At 41.2% G+C, this 16,529-nt stretch overlaps 1 protein-coding gene across 1 annotated transcript in view; it reads right to left on the bottom strand.

Moving 5' to 3' along the window:
* The window catches only part of otogl (otogelin-like), a 40,727-nt gene that overhangs the window by 22,244 nt on the left and 1,954 nt on the right, over positions 1–16,529 (bottom strand). Inside the window, exons 6-28 of the mRNA XM_088080614.1 lie at positions 14,313–14,467; positions 13,083–13,204; positions 12,695–12,900; positions 11,885–12,009; positions 10,377–10,483; positions 10,077–10,183; positions 9,829–9,954; positions 9,640–9,748; positions 9,510–9,556; positions 9,286–9,428; positions 9,045–9,171; positions 8,690–8,867; positions 8,449–8,573; positions 7,487–7,696; positions 7,038–7,206; positions 6,777–6,851; positions 6,282–6,325; positions 5,897–6,062; positions 4,913–5,020; positions 4,551–4,689; positions 2,689–2,823; positions 2,393–2,539; positions 184–303 (exon numbers count right to left, since the gene is read on the bottom strand). Coding sequence (XP_087936740.1) covers positions 184–303; positions 2,393–2,539; positions 2,689–2,823; positions 4,551–4,689; positions 4,913–5,020; positions 5,897–6,062; positions 6,282–6,325; positions 6,777–6,851; positions 7,038–7,206; positions 7,487–7,696; positions 8,449–8,573; positions 8,690–8,867; positions 9,045–9,171; positions 9,286–9,428; positions 9,510–9,556; positions 9,640–9,748; positions 9,829–9,954; positions 10,077–10,183; positions 10,377–10,483; positions 11,885–12,009; positions 12,695–12,900; positions 13,083–13,204; positions 14,313–14,467 — 2,990 coding nt within the window. The remainder of the gene's footprint in view (positions 1–183; positions 304–2,392; positions 2,540–2,688; positions 2,824–4,550; positions 4,690–4,912; positions 5,021–5,896; positions 6,063–6,281; positions 6,326–6,776; positions 6,852–7,037; positions 7,207–7,486; positions 7,697–8,448; positions 8,574–8,689; positions 8,868–9,044; positions 9,172–9,285; positions 9,429–9,509; positions 9,557–9,639; positions 9,749–9,828; positions 9,955–10,076; positions 10,184–10,376; positions 10,484–11,884; positions 12,010–12,694; positions 12,901–13,082; positions 13,205–14,312; positions 14,468–16,529) is intronic.

Genomic DNA, 16,529 nt, shown 5'->3' with positions numbered 1-16,529 from the left:
AGAGTCTGATTACTCTTAAATATCACAGTGGACTCAAGGGAGATAAGCACACATAAATTACAGGAGCAACTGAGAGCTAGGGGAGAAGTGAAAGAACAAGTGGGTGGGAGATACACAAAGATAGACAGAGGACAGAGGGTAAAGGGAGATTCAGTGGAGGAGAGGAGCTGGGCTGACTCATACCTGTCCCAGGGCCCAACTATCCCCAAAGGTCTGGGCATTACTGACTTCCATGTGGCTGGAGGTGGTCATATCGTTCACTGTCACGCTGTCAAAATTTCCACATAGCCCACTGAGAAGGCCCTACATGAGAGAAAAGACAGTAATTGAAAAAGGGTATTTATATCCACATCATGTAGGTGCAAGGCTATCAAAAAACAGTGTACATGAGAAAAAAGGTAGGTGATGTAGACTGATGAGTATTTTTAATATAGAGATGATTTTTTTTTAAAATCTTGTTATAATGTTTTTATCAATGGACATATGTTTGACATCAATGTTTTTCTCTCCCTATGTACTTTTTCTACATATTTTCTATGTAATTTTTTTCATTTTACATTGGCAATTGTTTTACCAACCTGGGTGGTTCAGATGGTTAACCACACCTGCCAGCATAGAGCTTGTCAGCCTATCTGTGTGCATTATGTATAAATATAGGTGTGGCTTCATCCTTTCAGACATTTGATTTTGCAAAGGTCCAAGTGGGATAGAAACGTTGTCTTGAATAAGTCTTGAAAACTTGTGTGGCATGGAGTAAGTGTGCAGGCGTTACCTCTTTCCTCAAAAAGAGACACTGAACCATGTTTTTAGGTTCACTAGATAATAACAGTCTAAACATACACCCATCAGCCAAAACATTAAAACCACTGACTGGCAATGGCATCCCCAGCAGGACAATGCACTATACCACAGCACAAAAACTGGACTCAAGGAGTGCCTTGAGGAATGCAGCAAAGAGTTCAAGGTGTTGACTTGATCGTCAAAATTCCCAGAATCCTGATCTGATCAAGCATTTTTGGGATTTACCAGTACTCCAGAGGTACCCCCAATCAATTGTGGTGCTCTTTGGATGGCAATGGGCTGTAACCTGTAGAGGCAAGGACACAGAAACTAATTGGGGTGTCCTGTGGTGTCTGACACAGAGGCGTTGGTCTTTTTTGATCTGTAGGTTCTGAGGTGTGGTGCCAGCATGTCCCAGAAATACTCGATCAAATTTGGGGCTAGGTCCACGTCTGGCCACGTTCCTCGGGCCACGCCTGAGCAGTTTTTGTGGTGGGGCATGGTGCATTGTCCTGCTAGGCCACCGCTATTGGTGAGTGTCGACGCCACGAGGGTGTGCACATGGTCTTAAACTGTCAGTACGTTTACATGATGTTAGAAAAAAACTATTGTGTTAGTTTGATTAAAACTGCACTTTTAAAATACATGTCAACATGTTGTAAATTCTAGATGTCGGACTAACACACCCAGATACTTCGATCAGAGATCGAGTCACTCTGTCATGTAAACACCTCTGTCAGATTTTAACTGGACTAAGCATTCTGCCTGAGCTCAGTTGCCACGCTGGCCTCCCTCAGTGGTTAGAAATAGGGACTGTTCTTTTCTTATGAGGGGGTAGGGGGTGCTGTTAAACAGGTAAGGCATTTAAAATAAAAATGTAAGCACTGAGGAGGGACTTGTGTTTTTAATTTTGGCTTAGGTAAGGGACATACAGCTTGAAACTGTATATTTTTTATTTATTTTAAATGAAGAAGTCACACCCCAGCCTCATAAATAATATAGTCCTACAACACCGGCACGGAAGCCAAGTGATATCCTGCTGTGGACGGGACCACAGCAAAACATTTTAGCCACCTTGTGAAAATATTCTAAATATAACGTAGGTTACACTTAAACTAATATTGATTTTTTCAGGTGTGAAGGCAGAGTTTTCTCAGAGCTGTTCTACCCCAAAGTTATTATAAATAAACACTTCTAATCGTGATTGGGTCTTTATCAAAGACTATATAAGGTCTATAGCTAGTAGCTGAAGGGGGCATATCTCAACCTGCTGTGGAGGTGTCAGATATACTTTAGTCAATAAATGGACTCCCCCCCAGTGCCTGTATACTGAGACAAGAACAGAAGTCTAGTTCAATGACCTAATAGAGTTATAACCGTAGCTCCACTGAACTGTGCATGTAAATGTACTGAGCCTTTGGGTGGGTGGAGTATGTCAAGTGGCATCCACATGAATACCAGGACCCAAGGTTTCCCAGCAGAACACTGAATTGTAACGAGATCATCAGTATTATTCACCAGTAATGTTTTGACTGTCAAGTGTACAGTAAGTATACATATGTATGTCTGTCAGAGGACAATAAAATGTAAGTAATGTACTCCTAGTCCACACCTTCCACTGAGGTCCAGCTCTGATGTGTACAGTTGTCTTGCGGTCCCAGAGGATGGTCAAGTCCTGCTTGGAGAAGTGGACCACAGTGTAGTAGCCGGCTTTCCAAAGTTCAAACTCAGACCCTCTTCCTACAACAGTGGACGGACTCTAAGGCAAGAAAAGCAAAGTAATATTACTTGAAATCACTAGATTTGTACTATCATATTTAATCTATAAATTTTTGAGAGAAAAGGGGACACAGGTGCATAAACTTCATTGATAGAGAAAGAGCATGACTATGTGTGTATTCTGCATACAGGGTTGCCAGAGTTGTCAGTGAAGTAGATCTTGGTGAGTCCCACGTGAATGACCAGTATTTTCATGCACACAATGCCGCTCTCATAGCAGTCCTTGTTTTGGGCAACAATGGACACCTCGCTCTCTCCTGCACTCTGGTAAGAAGGGAAGACAAAATATTACTCTCACGAGAGAAGTAAGTCTAAGCTCCTCTCATCTCTGTCTGAACACAGCATTATGTTTTTATTTGCTCACAATTTTCCTTTTGCTAAAGCCTCAGCAGCCAGAAATGCAAAATCTAAAACCCACATGGTAGATTCAAGCAACAAATCTGATTCTACCTTTTCAGGAAACAGTGTCTGTATACATTCTGGATACATGAGAGGTGACAAGAACAGGAAGTAACTCCAGGCTATTAACACACGGCTCTGACCTGCCTCCCCATTCTTTTCAGGTCTGCACGGTGGCCGGCAGCCTGCTGAGTCTGAATCAGAATGTCTGTTCTGCTAATTCTAATTCTATATCCCTGGGAGCGCAGGAGTCCTGGGGTTTGAAGTGAACACTGGCCTCTTTGTGTGACTACAGCTTTGCACAACGTCTGCTAGCATTACCGTGGTGCAAACCCACAGTACACACACACATACACACCTTAATCTGCTCTAATTAAAAACCACTCTATTTTCCAGGGTTAGAAACAAGCTTGGATCTTCTTCCCAGATCTAAATCAGTCTTGGCAAAAATGTGTGGAGGATGCTCCTCCTTTGCACTTAAACACATTCAATCTCTCACATGAACAGGTTTCCATTACAGATCTGCACAAAATTTACGTGATATTTTTGAAATGTTGATTAAAACACAATTGTGAGATGACTGTGTTTCCACTGAATGATGTTCTGTGACTTCTCCCCTGGTGATAACATTCCAAGGAGCATGGAGACTGATGTTCAAAACATTAGCAGCTTTATTTGTATTGCAGCCAACACACTAGCGGTCATTATTTCCAATCCAAGGCAACATAGGCGTGTTATGGAGCCATAATGGAAAGGCAAGCCCCTTATACATGGGAGGTGATAGTCCACGATTTCACAGAGGAATTGTGGATTCAAAACTTCCGGATGATCCACTCAACTTTTGAATAATTATGTGATGCAATAACAGCTCTTGTAGCTCCTGCTGCATCATGAGGGAGCCAGTTCCTACTGACAAGCACACAGCCATAGCATCATGTGACCTAGAAAAGCTAAAAAAGTGTTTCCATTGCAGTTTTGTGAAATATAGCTTTTTTAAACCACCTGAAATACTGCCTCATGTGAGTGTGAAAACTTTTTTACAATAAATGGGAGTTATTTTCAATATTGACGTGTTCCCATTAGGCATATTTTATATTCTTAATTTTAATTTGCACAGTTTGAGGGTTAAGGGAAACCTGCGTAATGTCTAGCACAACTACTCTGACACTACCTGATTAGCATTCCAGTGCCAATAAATTTAGGTAAATGCTAACATGTATCGGCTGAACAGAGTGTTTCGCCCGGTACCGCCCTATTGTGTTGTGACCGCCTGCTGTCAGTGGCACGTGGAGGTCAGGGGAGGTTATGGTTTGTTAATTTTAAAGATAATTTCTTTTGCTTTTGGAACTGAACCCATGGCCACTGCGGCGAGGATGTAGCTTCGGTACATGGGGGGCCTGCTCTACCAACTGAGCTACAGGGCGGCCCAGGGTAGGTTAGGGTTAGTTCTAGCCCATCACAGCACCATAGGGCAGGACTAGGTGGAACTCCATCGTTCGGTAGGTAAATTTAAGCATCTGCCATAAATTTATCAAGTCAGTGAATTCATTTTACACTTATAGAGCCCCACCGCACACACTGAATCTACTCACTTTAAGCAGGTAGACCTGACAGTCAGAGTGGTAGTCATACTCAAGGCCATCAAAGGTGTGGTAGTGTCTGTCACTGTAGACGGTACACACTGCTGGACACGGTGAGTAGCTGCAGTTGAAGTAGCCACGGTGACACACACTGAGACAGACAGGAGAATTCACATGAGAAGAGTCAAGAGAAACTCATTGTACTTTAAATTCTAATATTTAATATTCTGAGATACAGTCTGTTAGAGTTCTTATCTTACATGGAAAATTGCACATGAAGTAAAATCTTAATTTGGAAATAATATAATTGTATCACAGCTCAGTCTAGTATCACTCTATCTATGGGGGAGAAAACATACAGTAAAGGTGTATACCATTTGTAACATGGTGTTTCCACAGTTTCTCCAGGCAGGTATTCAAGGCCCAGCCAGGCACAGGGACAGTTCTCTGGATAGTAACACTCGCTGTGGTGCAGCACCAGCCTGCACAGATGAAGCACGACTCAAAGTCAGAGGAAAACAACATGAAAACACCTGATTTGAAACCAATACTGCAGTAAGTAGGGTTTCTACTTTTTTCTAGAGATCATTTTCCAAGACTTTTCAAGCTGTTATGACAGACGGGGACTACACCATACACTAATGTTCAACATACTTAAAATAATTTAGCCCTTTCAAATGGCAAAACTATCTCTTTGGAGGAGCTCCTGGTAGTTCACTCTCAGTTAAAGGAAAATTGGAGATGTTGAAATAAGTTTCCAGGACAACAAAAGGTTTTCCAGGACATCTTACTTGTCATTCTCTTTGTTTTTAGTCACTAGAAAATTAGTGCAATGTATTCCAAGACATGTGAGAACTTTGAATAAGTTAATTTCGTAAAACCTGTATGTAACCTGTGTGGGTTTTGGATACAGTTGGGGAATATGGGTGTGGAAAGTAAATAAGATAATCTTCCACTGTACAATATATTGTCAAGGTCCCCTTGAAGAAGGCTTTTCATATGCAACCGACAAAAGCATATTCTCCTGTACATTCTTTGTGAGTCTTTCTTAAATAAATACATATTTAAAATACTTAACCTGCCGTTAATAACTACTGACTAGCTTCCAGGCAGCCACTGGTGTCAGTCACTTTTATTATACTATTAAAATCCACTTGCAGAACCTTGATTTGCTGACCATTACAAAATACACAAGGTGATTTTCATACTACATTGAAATTGACTGGTGACTCCCTTGAAGGTAGGACAGTCAAAAACAAGTAGCACATTTTGCCAAGTGGACTAAAAAAATGACTTTTAAGGTCTCTGAAAAACACAAATACACAACAATACATGAAGGCAGCAGATGCTTTTTTTACCCAGGAGGGCAGACACAGCCAGGGATGCATGGTGTGCTGGGAGGGCAGGTGAGGTTCAACATCAGGTTACGGCAGGTCGGTGCACAGGCTACACCTCCTCTCTGCTCCGTGCAGCTGTGGTATACTTTTCCCTCTGGACACTCACCGACCTCTACACTATCTGGCTCTAGAATACACATGCACACACACACAGGTACACTCAAGAAAATCAATGCTCCAGTCGCCTTAAACATCAAACGCAACAGCAAGTCATGGGAAACAAGCTACAACGACAGACATAAGGCTCTTGATTTCAGCAAGAGGGACACAGCCTGAAACGGCACTTTGTTGTTGGAATGAAGGAAAGCAGGAACTGAAGGGAGGGGAGGGAGCGCGGAGAGGTTACCTTTTTCCTCTGGCACACACTCCATCTTCCCATTTCTGCACAGGCTGATCGAGGAGACAGGAAGGGGGAGAAAAAGAGGCAAGTGTTCAAGAAAGAGGGTAATGTTATCAAAAACAAGGTTAGTTTAAGTGCTCTACGTCTCATTTGACAATCACTTAAGCTTTTATTGCTTTCTCAAGTGTATCAGACAGTGTGTGTGAGTGTGAGTGTGTGTGTGTGTGTGTGTGTGTGTGTGTGTGTGTGTGTGTGTGTGCACTCGCGAATATATAACATTGGACCTAGATGTCGTTACACAGTCACCAACAGGGAACTGAAAAACCAACAGGGACATTTTTTAGGTTCCCACTTGGTCACGCTCATCATAAAATCGTGTGTGTGTGTGTGTTTGTGCAAATGTACTGTATGTGAGGATGGTGAGGACACTATGTGCAGTCCAGAGAGCAGCCAAAGTGAGTTTTTACTTTTCAGTGAAGGTCAAGGCCAGCTGTGACTCACCAGGGGCCAGAGGCACTGAAGGTCACCTCCCCTGGCTGTGACACACCACCCATGGAATAACAGTGACACTGAGACCTGAGGAGAAACTGGTGTCATTATTCTCATTACACTCACTAATGACAATGCTTTTTTGTGTTGGTGTTTGCCCCTGTTTGTTTGTGTGTGTGTGTGTGTGTGTGTGTGGGTGTGTGTGTGTGTGCGCGCGCCAAATAACGATTGATGACCATTGTTAAGATGATATATGAGGTGGCAAAATCTTACGGTTGCACACAGCGCTGGCGCACATCATCATAGTAACTGCCGTCTGGACAGCCACACCCCTCAGCACAGTCGTCAAGGTTACACGTCTCTGTACTAGACAGAGCACGACAGGTCTGCCCGCAAGATGACACACAAGAGTGGTACAGCATGCCTCCAAGACACACCACTCCTACGTAAACACACACACACACACACACACACATACATTGTACACTTTTTATAAACTGTACCCCCAAGGCAATTCAATCTTGTATATGTTTTTATTCTAGGTATAATGTGTGAGCCACTTCAAAGACAAACTGCAATAAATTTTTTCTGATTTTGAAATAAGCATTAATATCCACGCCATACTTCCAGCACAGTTTTAATTTATGAGCATTTGGGGTCATACATTTTAAAGTATTAAAAACACAGTATGGATAAAAGCTACCTAGAAGTCAAAGACTCACCACATTCAGAGACATGTGATCTGAAATTAATGCTGACTCCATGTTTGGAGCAGAGGTAAGCGTAGTGAGCCAAGGCCGTGCACAAGCAGCTGCTGCCACAGCGACAGGCCTGGTAGCGACACTGCTGCTGGTAGATGTTTGGACTGATGTAGCCATGACACGGGGCAAACACACTCCCTAAAAGCACCTCACATTGGGATGCATAGAATGCTAAAAGGTACACATACAAACAATGTTAAACACATTTGAAATTAGAGTCTGAACAAACTCTGAACCTAAACCTATACAGCTCACAGTATCACAACCATATTTAGGATGTCAGTACAGTGCAGCCTGTGGAGCAGCTGGCATTTAAAGAGGAACATCATCTTAATTATGAATTCCAATATGTTATTTCCAGGGCATAGAAAAGTTCAATCAATATTTTTTAACAAACTTGTGATTTCATAGGGTATAAAGTTTGGAGCTGCTCCATAGGCACTGAATGCAGATTTTGTGGACCCACACAATGTTCGTTTTCTTTTCTTTCTTTTTTTTAATCAGAAAGGGGAAACTTCTGTTGTAGTGTTCTCAGTTATAAAACAGGAAATATCCACAGACTCAGAACATTTCTCTAGGTGCTGCCAGTGTCATCTAGAACACTTTTTCCAACTGTCTAAGTAGCAGCTCCAGACTTTTTACATCACAAATTAGAGACTGAATACTGTCATTTTGAGATGTGGGTGAGAGTTGTTCAAGTCTACAAATATTTTTTTGGATTGTCTTGGGTCAAAGGATAACATGTACAAAATTTGAAAATGAGCGTAGCTCCCTTTTGAACGCAGTTTATCCATGTCATGTGAAGCATTCTGTAGCATGTTAAATTTCAAGATAATCCTCCCTTTCCAATTTATCTTATATTAAAAGAAACTTAAAATGAAAAGAACAGCCAATATAATAAAAACAGATGAAGCCTTCATTACCATTGTGCTGGTTCATCTCACATGGGTCTATGATGGGCAGGTTGACCGGAGCAACACAAGCAGATGAAACCTTCCAAGCATTGGCATGAAGTTGAGGCGTGCCCTCTATCATTCCAGCTGGGGAGCTACATACACACACACACACACACACATACACACATACACACACACACACACACAAACAGAGTCATGTCAAAAGGCATTTTCAACATTGATCTCTGAATGGGAAGCACTCGCTCACAGAAAGTCATCTCGTAGATTTCCATTGAAGGTTCCACAAAGGCCGAGCGTCAGTCCACGCCACTGGCTGTCCAGCTGCAGATAGATCCGCCCCCCTCTGCCGTCATAATGCAGCCTCAGCCCGATCGCTGCCTTCAGCTGTGTGAACACAGAGGTCAGCTTCTGCACTTCCACTGCATCTATAGGATAACATCAAACATCAAAACCCATGATCAAAAATGAAATTACTCTAAAATAATGCAGGTGAAATAATAACTTTTATTACAAAAGAAAGAGGAATTATTTCTCTGTGATCTGACTGCAGTTGAAATGTAATATTAACCCGAGGTATATCAATGAGCTTTTGTGATTCCTACCATCAGCATAGGGTAAGACAGGCGCTATGTTGACACCCATTATCACCTCCCCCTCTCTAGTCAAAGTGATCTGACGACTCACATCTTCATCCAACACCACAGTCACCGACTGAATACACACCTGCTGCTGTGGAAACACAGACCATACAGGGGGCACAGTTACATCTAGGCAGAGAGGATACTGCATGGTTACAGAGTCTTTGTGTGCGCTTGTGTGCATGCAAGTAATCATGCATGCTACCTCTGCACAGGTGGTATACTGCAGTGTGATGGTGAATCTGCTGCTGCGGCTCTTTGCCAGGACATACTGACATGCCCCCGGCTGGAGAAACATCCTGCCGTCAAACGTCGTCACAAACACGTCACCTACCACTGAACACTCGGCTGAGAAGGGAGAGGATGCACCATAATTAATCTCAGTGTAGCATTTTACTTTCAGTAACTGTCCTGAAATTAGAAACTCACCTGTGCAATTGTTCTCAGTGCAGTTCCACACTCCTCCCATGCACACACTAACAAAGAACATACAGTATTTTAACCACACATTGGCAAAGATACAGTACACGCTTACTATTGATTACAGGCCAACACTCACCAGACACTACATCCTTGTTGAAGCACATGTCCTTGTACATATGAGGTACCATGGTAAATACATGGACACTGAGAAACAGCAATACATGTTCCATTTTGTAGGATAAGACCTGTGGGAAAGAGAAATGCAAAACTTAGAGGTCAATCAATTAATCATAGTTTCACAGAAAATAAGAGGATAATTGAATACCATCAGGGCAGTAGCAGCCATCCAAACAGTGCAAATTGGTTCCCAGACACTCCTTCTCAAATGTGCAGGTGGGTGGACAGCAACTGATACAGTCTCTATAGACAAAACTCTCCTCACAGCCATCATCTACATAGAAACACGTCGGAGTTTCACACAAAGACATATTACAGGATGCGAGCATGGAATAAATGGTGATCCAATATGTTGTATGTACACAATATGTATGTGCAGCTACAGTGGTAACTCACAACAAGAAGGGAAGCTGTCTCGCCACTCTCTTACTGGATATCCAACATGTGAGCAGGCTCGAGTGTACTCAACCAGCGCTCGACAAAACGTTTCCTCATCATCAGATCTGAGAAAAAATATCAAAGGTTTTTGTGAAACTGTGCTGACTTTATTCGAAGAGTCTCTACAATTGAAGCCTACATTACAGCTAGTGATGGCAGGTTTATTCTGTAACTGGGCTTACACTGATAACAACACAGAAGAGGAGAGGAAAAAGTTGAATGTATCAAGAACCAGTGTGAGTGTTTTGTTGGACTTACACACAGAGGTCAGACACACAGCTGGCCACAAAGGGATTTGGGTCAATGTTTTCATGACAGGACAGAAATGGGAAGAAGAGAAGTGCACTGCATTTCTCTATGGCATCCTGCACACATCAACAATAAATACAGTATGGTATAAATATAATGCACATAATATGCAGAGAGCTACAGCAAAATAAATACTGCTGCTAGTCTTTTAACAAACAAGGATCATTCTCCTAAAACCTAAAAAGAGATTTTCTTTTTCCGTACTAAAGGGTAACATCAGTATTTCTCAATCTGGACTCTATTCGTCTATGTTTTTGTCCTTACATGACTAATGAGAACAGCAATTTTTTAAATTGGATCCCCACGGAGAAAGACCTTTTTGTTAAACAGTGAGATCCTTTTAGTTTGAGCAGAAGTAGCACCAATATCATTATCACCAAAGCCACAAAGTCAACAGAAACAAAATAAAACTTACAAAAGCTGTCTTGTTTTGCCTCTACACTCCTCCAACAATCCCCAACTCGGTTTAGTTGAATAAAAAGAACCTTTTTACAGTTCAGTGTTAATATATGCACACTGTATATGTGCTAAAATGACTGTTTATTTAAACAGAGTCTGGTGGCTTTGGTGATGACAATTTTGGGGATTTTGTGGTTAAACAAAAAGGATCTTACTTTTTAACAAAAAGGGATCCTCTCTCTCTGTAGGGATCCTTTCCATAATGTTGTCAGACACAGAATAACAAACCGAGCCTGTCAGTGGCAAAACAAGCACTTTTAGAGGATGTAAATGCAGCACTCTCTCAATAATGGATCAGTTTAATTCTGTGAAACATTAGCAAATTAGCTTGATTTCTGTCAAAAACATGGCAAGAAGGCAATGAGCAACTTAAGAGCCAATAATCCAAAAATTAGCCAAAGAAATGTTAAAAGTAAACCAATAAATTACTTAAAATTGAAATGAAAAAAGAAGAAAAAAACAATGACCTAAATAATATGCTTAACATAATAACAATTCTACAAAATAATTTAAAATATATAATTATAATAACTGAAAATTGAAAAATTAAAAATGTATTTAAGGACATTTTCCCTAGCTTTTTAAAAAATAATTTTCCAAATTTACTAATGTCCTGCACTTTGTGGAACACTTCTTGACAAGTTGGTCATTGCCCTTTTCTTATGTTTTCTTTTTCAGATAAAGCCAACCAATTTGCTCAGGGATTTGAAGGTTTTGATACTTGTAAATGTGTCTAAATGCAGCACGAAAGAAGTTATTTCAATCTTTATCTAGTCTCAGAGGGTTTAAAAAAACTGTTTTTTTCCCATCAGTCACTTTGCCACAAAACTTGACTTTAAACACAAGAAGTTACTCAATAAGATTTAATCATGAGACGGCAAACTTTGTTAGTGTTATTTTCTGCTAATCAGTAAAAATACTTATATATTGTAGAGTGGTAAAACGTATGCCACCAGTAATAGTGAGTAGAGAAATATGTTTTATGTTATGGTTCTTACATCCATGTCTGACTCAGAGTGGCAGGGACCATTGAAATCTAAGTCCACTGAGGGGCAGGCTCTCTCATGAGGCAGATCCACAGCCCAGCTGTTAGCAAACACTGCAGGCTCATCTGTCCGGATGCCTAAAACACACAAACAACACACATGTATGTACCGCCAACACACAAGCCACGAGAATAGAATAACAATTAGATTGGGCATTTATGAGAAAAAATGATGAAAACTGTGTGTACAAAAGGTTATCTCTGTGCATGCCCCTTTTCCTTGTTATTGTTGCCGCAACTGTAAACCACTCTGCACAAGATACTGTACATCCTCAAAATTCAGATAAACAGTTGAACTTTATTATGGACTCTGCCTCTCCTTAAAGCACACCTGAACATAAAAAGTGTCCTGACCCGACGCCCTGGGGCGGTTGCTGCCACATAGGATCCTCACACACAGTCTAACATACACTGTGTGTTTGTAAAAGTGCCATGTCCATAGCAGCTTTATAGTCAGAGCCTTTCCACTTGTTTACTCTCTTTTTTCTCTGAACTCATCCTCATTGGACTGGACAGCTCTCTGCTCAGACAAGCAGGGGACCGCAGTTCATATTACTGGTTATCTGAGGAAGGATTCTTGCTCCTTCCATCCATTCAAACCCAAACTATCAGTTCTCCCCTATCCTTCCAGTCTGCTCTCTCCAGGTCCCACCGCTTCTATAATTGACCAGAATCAGTGTTGAGTGTATAATAATAATAATTGAGGTGAGTGGGTGCTGAAAGAGGGGATAAGAGGATGAGGGGCCGGTCAGGCCGGTCTTACCCCGTGAAGTGGTGAGGTCATCACCAGCAAGGTGGTTGAAGTTCCCACACAGGCCACAGGGGGCACCCTGGTGCTCCTCGCTCATCTTCAGGTAGACGCCTGAGCCTCCATCCCAGGCCATAGAGAAGCCAAACACACTTTTCACCAGCAGGTAATCGGCCAGTCGCTCAATAAACACACCGCCCACAGTCTGAGGCAGACTTAACCTGACATTTCAGAGGCAGACACGTCAAGACAATGACAGCGAAAGTGTTTTAAAAATCATTATCACAATGGTAGGGGTGGATGGGGTAGGGAGACATTTTTTATAGCAAGATGTTTTTCTGGAAGACTCTAGAATTCTATCTGTGTCTCCTTGTTTCTTGTGCACACAAATCCACACACATACCTGCGGCCTCCCTGGTGGACCTGATATCCAGAGATGTGGATCTCTTCCTCATTTGGGAAGAACAGGCTGAGGGCTCTTGGGCATGAATACACACTCCCGTCACACACTCGGCTGTTGTGGACCTGAAAAGACAAGCATAAATGATGGAAAAGAATAAAAGAAAGGGTCACAGAGGGGCAAGCATGGCAATTAACAGGGATTAGCCACGGTCAGTAACCTGAGCGAGCTGAGCGTTCCAAAAACCACAGTCACCTGTTTGGTCATGATGCTACTACCATCTGCTGCACACTGTTATGCTCTCTGAATTGCTGCAACAATTCCATATACTATGATAATCAAACAATGTATGAGGATGTACGGGACAGATAGATTTAGAGCCACTTTAGGACCTTAATTTTGAAGTCACTTAATCAGCAATTTAAAAACAAAAATGTTGCAAAAGTTGGAATGCTGGATGCTAATAGCATTACTTCTCAGCTTAATGATAAGGCTGCTGATATTTTATATTTGTGTTGCTGATAATGTAGCAATTTAAAACATTAAAATTGACAATCACTAAGTCTGTCTCTTCACACTCTGAATTTCCCACTCTGTAAATCTTTACAAACACAAATGCATTGCAGTAATTACTTTTTAAAGGCAATATTATTTCCTGTAAGTCAGCATTGTAGTGATTAGCAGACTCTACTCAAATAGGAGAAAATAGCACATTTGTTGAGGGCTCAAAATACACTTCAGTGTCTGTTCTCATGGTAAAAACATTTATCCAGTGCAACTGTTTTTCCAGTTTTTCTAGAAAACAACTATGTTCTACTGTAGGAATAAGTAATAAGCTATATCAGGCTAAACAATAGTTGTTAGTGAGAAGGACCTTTCATCAGTTTTGGGCTTTTCATGGGATTTTTAGACAATAAAAACTGGAGACTATTGCCAGATTTATACATCAAATGGCCTCTGGAAACATCAGGTGTTTCATAAGTTTTAAATGCTACATGAGATTATTGAGAGCGCTCAACAAGGCCTAACTTCTGCCCAAATTTGAACGGGAAAAGTACATAATAGGTCATGAGTAATCAAACACAGTCACAGTCTGACATCAAAGTAATATGGCAATTGCAGCTTATATAGGGCTGACAATAACTAGTAATTGGCCTGACGCTTTCTGTGCAACCCCCCCCGTACATACAGGTCACATATTTCAGGCAGTAATTTCGATCTGTGTACTCTTACCCACACTGTGTACTGTGGTGCAGCTGAGTGGCAGTCCTGGGCCAGAACATAAGAGCAGGTTCCAGGGAAGTAGAAATAGATTCCATCAAATGTTTCGTAGTGGTGCTGACCCCACGACCTGCAAATCCCGTCTCTATCCTGGCCCTGGTTAGGTACTGAAAGGAAAATGAACAATTCATTCAGACGAGATTGTCGTAAAGATGAAGTGGATCAGTTTCGTGTGGTGACACAAATGAATTTCAGCAGAAATTGACACTTTGTTAGACTGAGAGGGCAAGTCATGCATCCTATCTCTGTTATCATCTCTTTTTTCATTAAACGTATCAGTTGGAAATGAATACCTGAATTTTATAAAAAGCCCTTTGTTTTAGGAAATCCCCACAGCTGCTGAAGCCAAGATGCTGCCTAAGGAAGCCAGAGGGGGAGGGGGGCTGCTAACACTGAGTCACATCTTCTAATCTTATCAGTGAGTGGCTCGTCATGCTGATGGGAATCCGAAACGGTACATTTTGTAAATGATTCTTTAGATATGTTAATAACAAGATACCCATGTTTCAATTAACACGATCTCCTATCAGATTTAATGTTTTTAGAGCATGTGTTCTGTGGCATAAGCTCTGTGATCCTGATCTCTAAAATTTGCATTATAACTGGGAAGCTTGATAATCTGCAATAGATGAAGCTTTCAAGATTTTTTTTTCTCATGAGGAAGCTTGTTGTCATGGCTCACTTTAAAGATCCAATGTGTAGAATTTAGGGGAATATATAGGGAGAAATGAAATATATTATAATAAGTATGTTTTCTTTAGTGTGTAATCACCTCATAATAAGAATCTCTTTTTTATTCTTTTTCTTTTTTTAGCTTAGAATAAACCATTAATAAATAAATACATCAGGAGTGGGTTCTTGTCTATGAAGATGACCATGTTTCTACCAAAGCCCAGAAAGGGCAAACACTGACTCCAGATAAGGCTATCTGCATTTTTTGTGCTGGCAACCTTAGTTAGCAACCCCATCATGACCAGGGCATCAGAAAGACACAGATGTATTTAACGTGAAGCTGCTTCTTTCTGCGTTTTTAGTGGTCTCTTACTGGTCTTGTACTCTGGTCCATTTGTTTTGGAGAAGGAGAGACCTGGGCTATTGTTAAAATATCTCCCGAATGTCTTGATCAAACATAAGGCGAGCAGACATCAGGCTATCAGAGAAAAAAGGTGAGCGCACATTAGCACATGCTAGGCTAGCAGCCGATCTCTGTTATGCTAAGCAGCGTCGGAGAAACACTGATTTGTAGTATTATACTTCTTTATTCAGTGTTTTATCAGTCGCTACACTCTATTTAAAGGTCCAGTGTGTAGGATGTAACAACACTAACTTTTAACATGAAATTGCTTTAATGATTGTTTTCACCGGTTTTACTTGGCTCCCAATAATAACCTCCTTAACGTCTGGACCAGAAAAACAGCAAGCACACATTTGCAGGTGATATGCAACTGGGCCTTCTGCCATGTGCCGAACAGAGTGGGAGAAACACTGATTTGTATTGTGAAACAGCTTTATTCAGTGTTTTTACCAGTTTTAATCATATGCTCTGTTTATTTTGGAGAGGAAGAGCCCTCTGCCAATAACTTGGTTCCTGGTAAAAACTTCCTGAACAATGCACACTAAAGGTATTCTAGCCGGGAGAAGTTTCAGCTGGTGGCATTCTGAAATTTTCACTTCTTTTTGCCACTTTAAGGTTATGTTTTCTTGATTGTGCTAAATGTGTACATTCTTAATCTTATTGTCAATAGTCTGTTTCAGGTCATTTCAAGCCTCAGCTGGGTTACACGTTTCTTTAGAAACTATACTGTTCCCAACATGCATGTCAACGCTAAATTAACTCGCTTGAAATGAAAATTCTTTACGATAGCTGTGACCCCAGATCTCCTGATATACTGTAAAAGGGGTCCGTTCAGAATATAGAAACCAAAAACTCCATCACTCAGCCCTTCCTCTATTACTTTAGTGCAAGTGATTTTATATCTGCTGCTTTAGGGAGTCTGTGTGTGTGCTTGTGTGTGTCTGTGTGCATGTGTGTGTGTGTGTGTGTGTGTGTGTGTGTGTGTGTGTGTGCGTGTATGTGGGTGGGTGGATTGATTGAAGGCTGGTGGAGTGTATCAACAAAGAGAGAAAGAAAGAGAGAGATCTGGGGAAGTCTCATAATTAATACTGGAG

Source organism: Plectropomus leopardus, chromosome 7, assembly GCF_026936395.1.
Source record: "Plectropomus leopardus strain MGB_pleo_1.0 chromosome 7, ASM2693639v1, whole genome shotgun sequence".
In the NCBI taxonomy this organism is placed as follows: domain Eukaryota; kingdom Metazoa; phylum Chordata; class Actinopteri; order Perciformes; family Serranidae; genus Plectropomus; species Plectropomus leopardus.
This window is presented reverse-complemented; position numbering and strand designations above follow the sequence as displayed.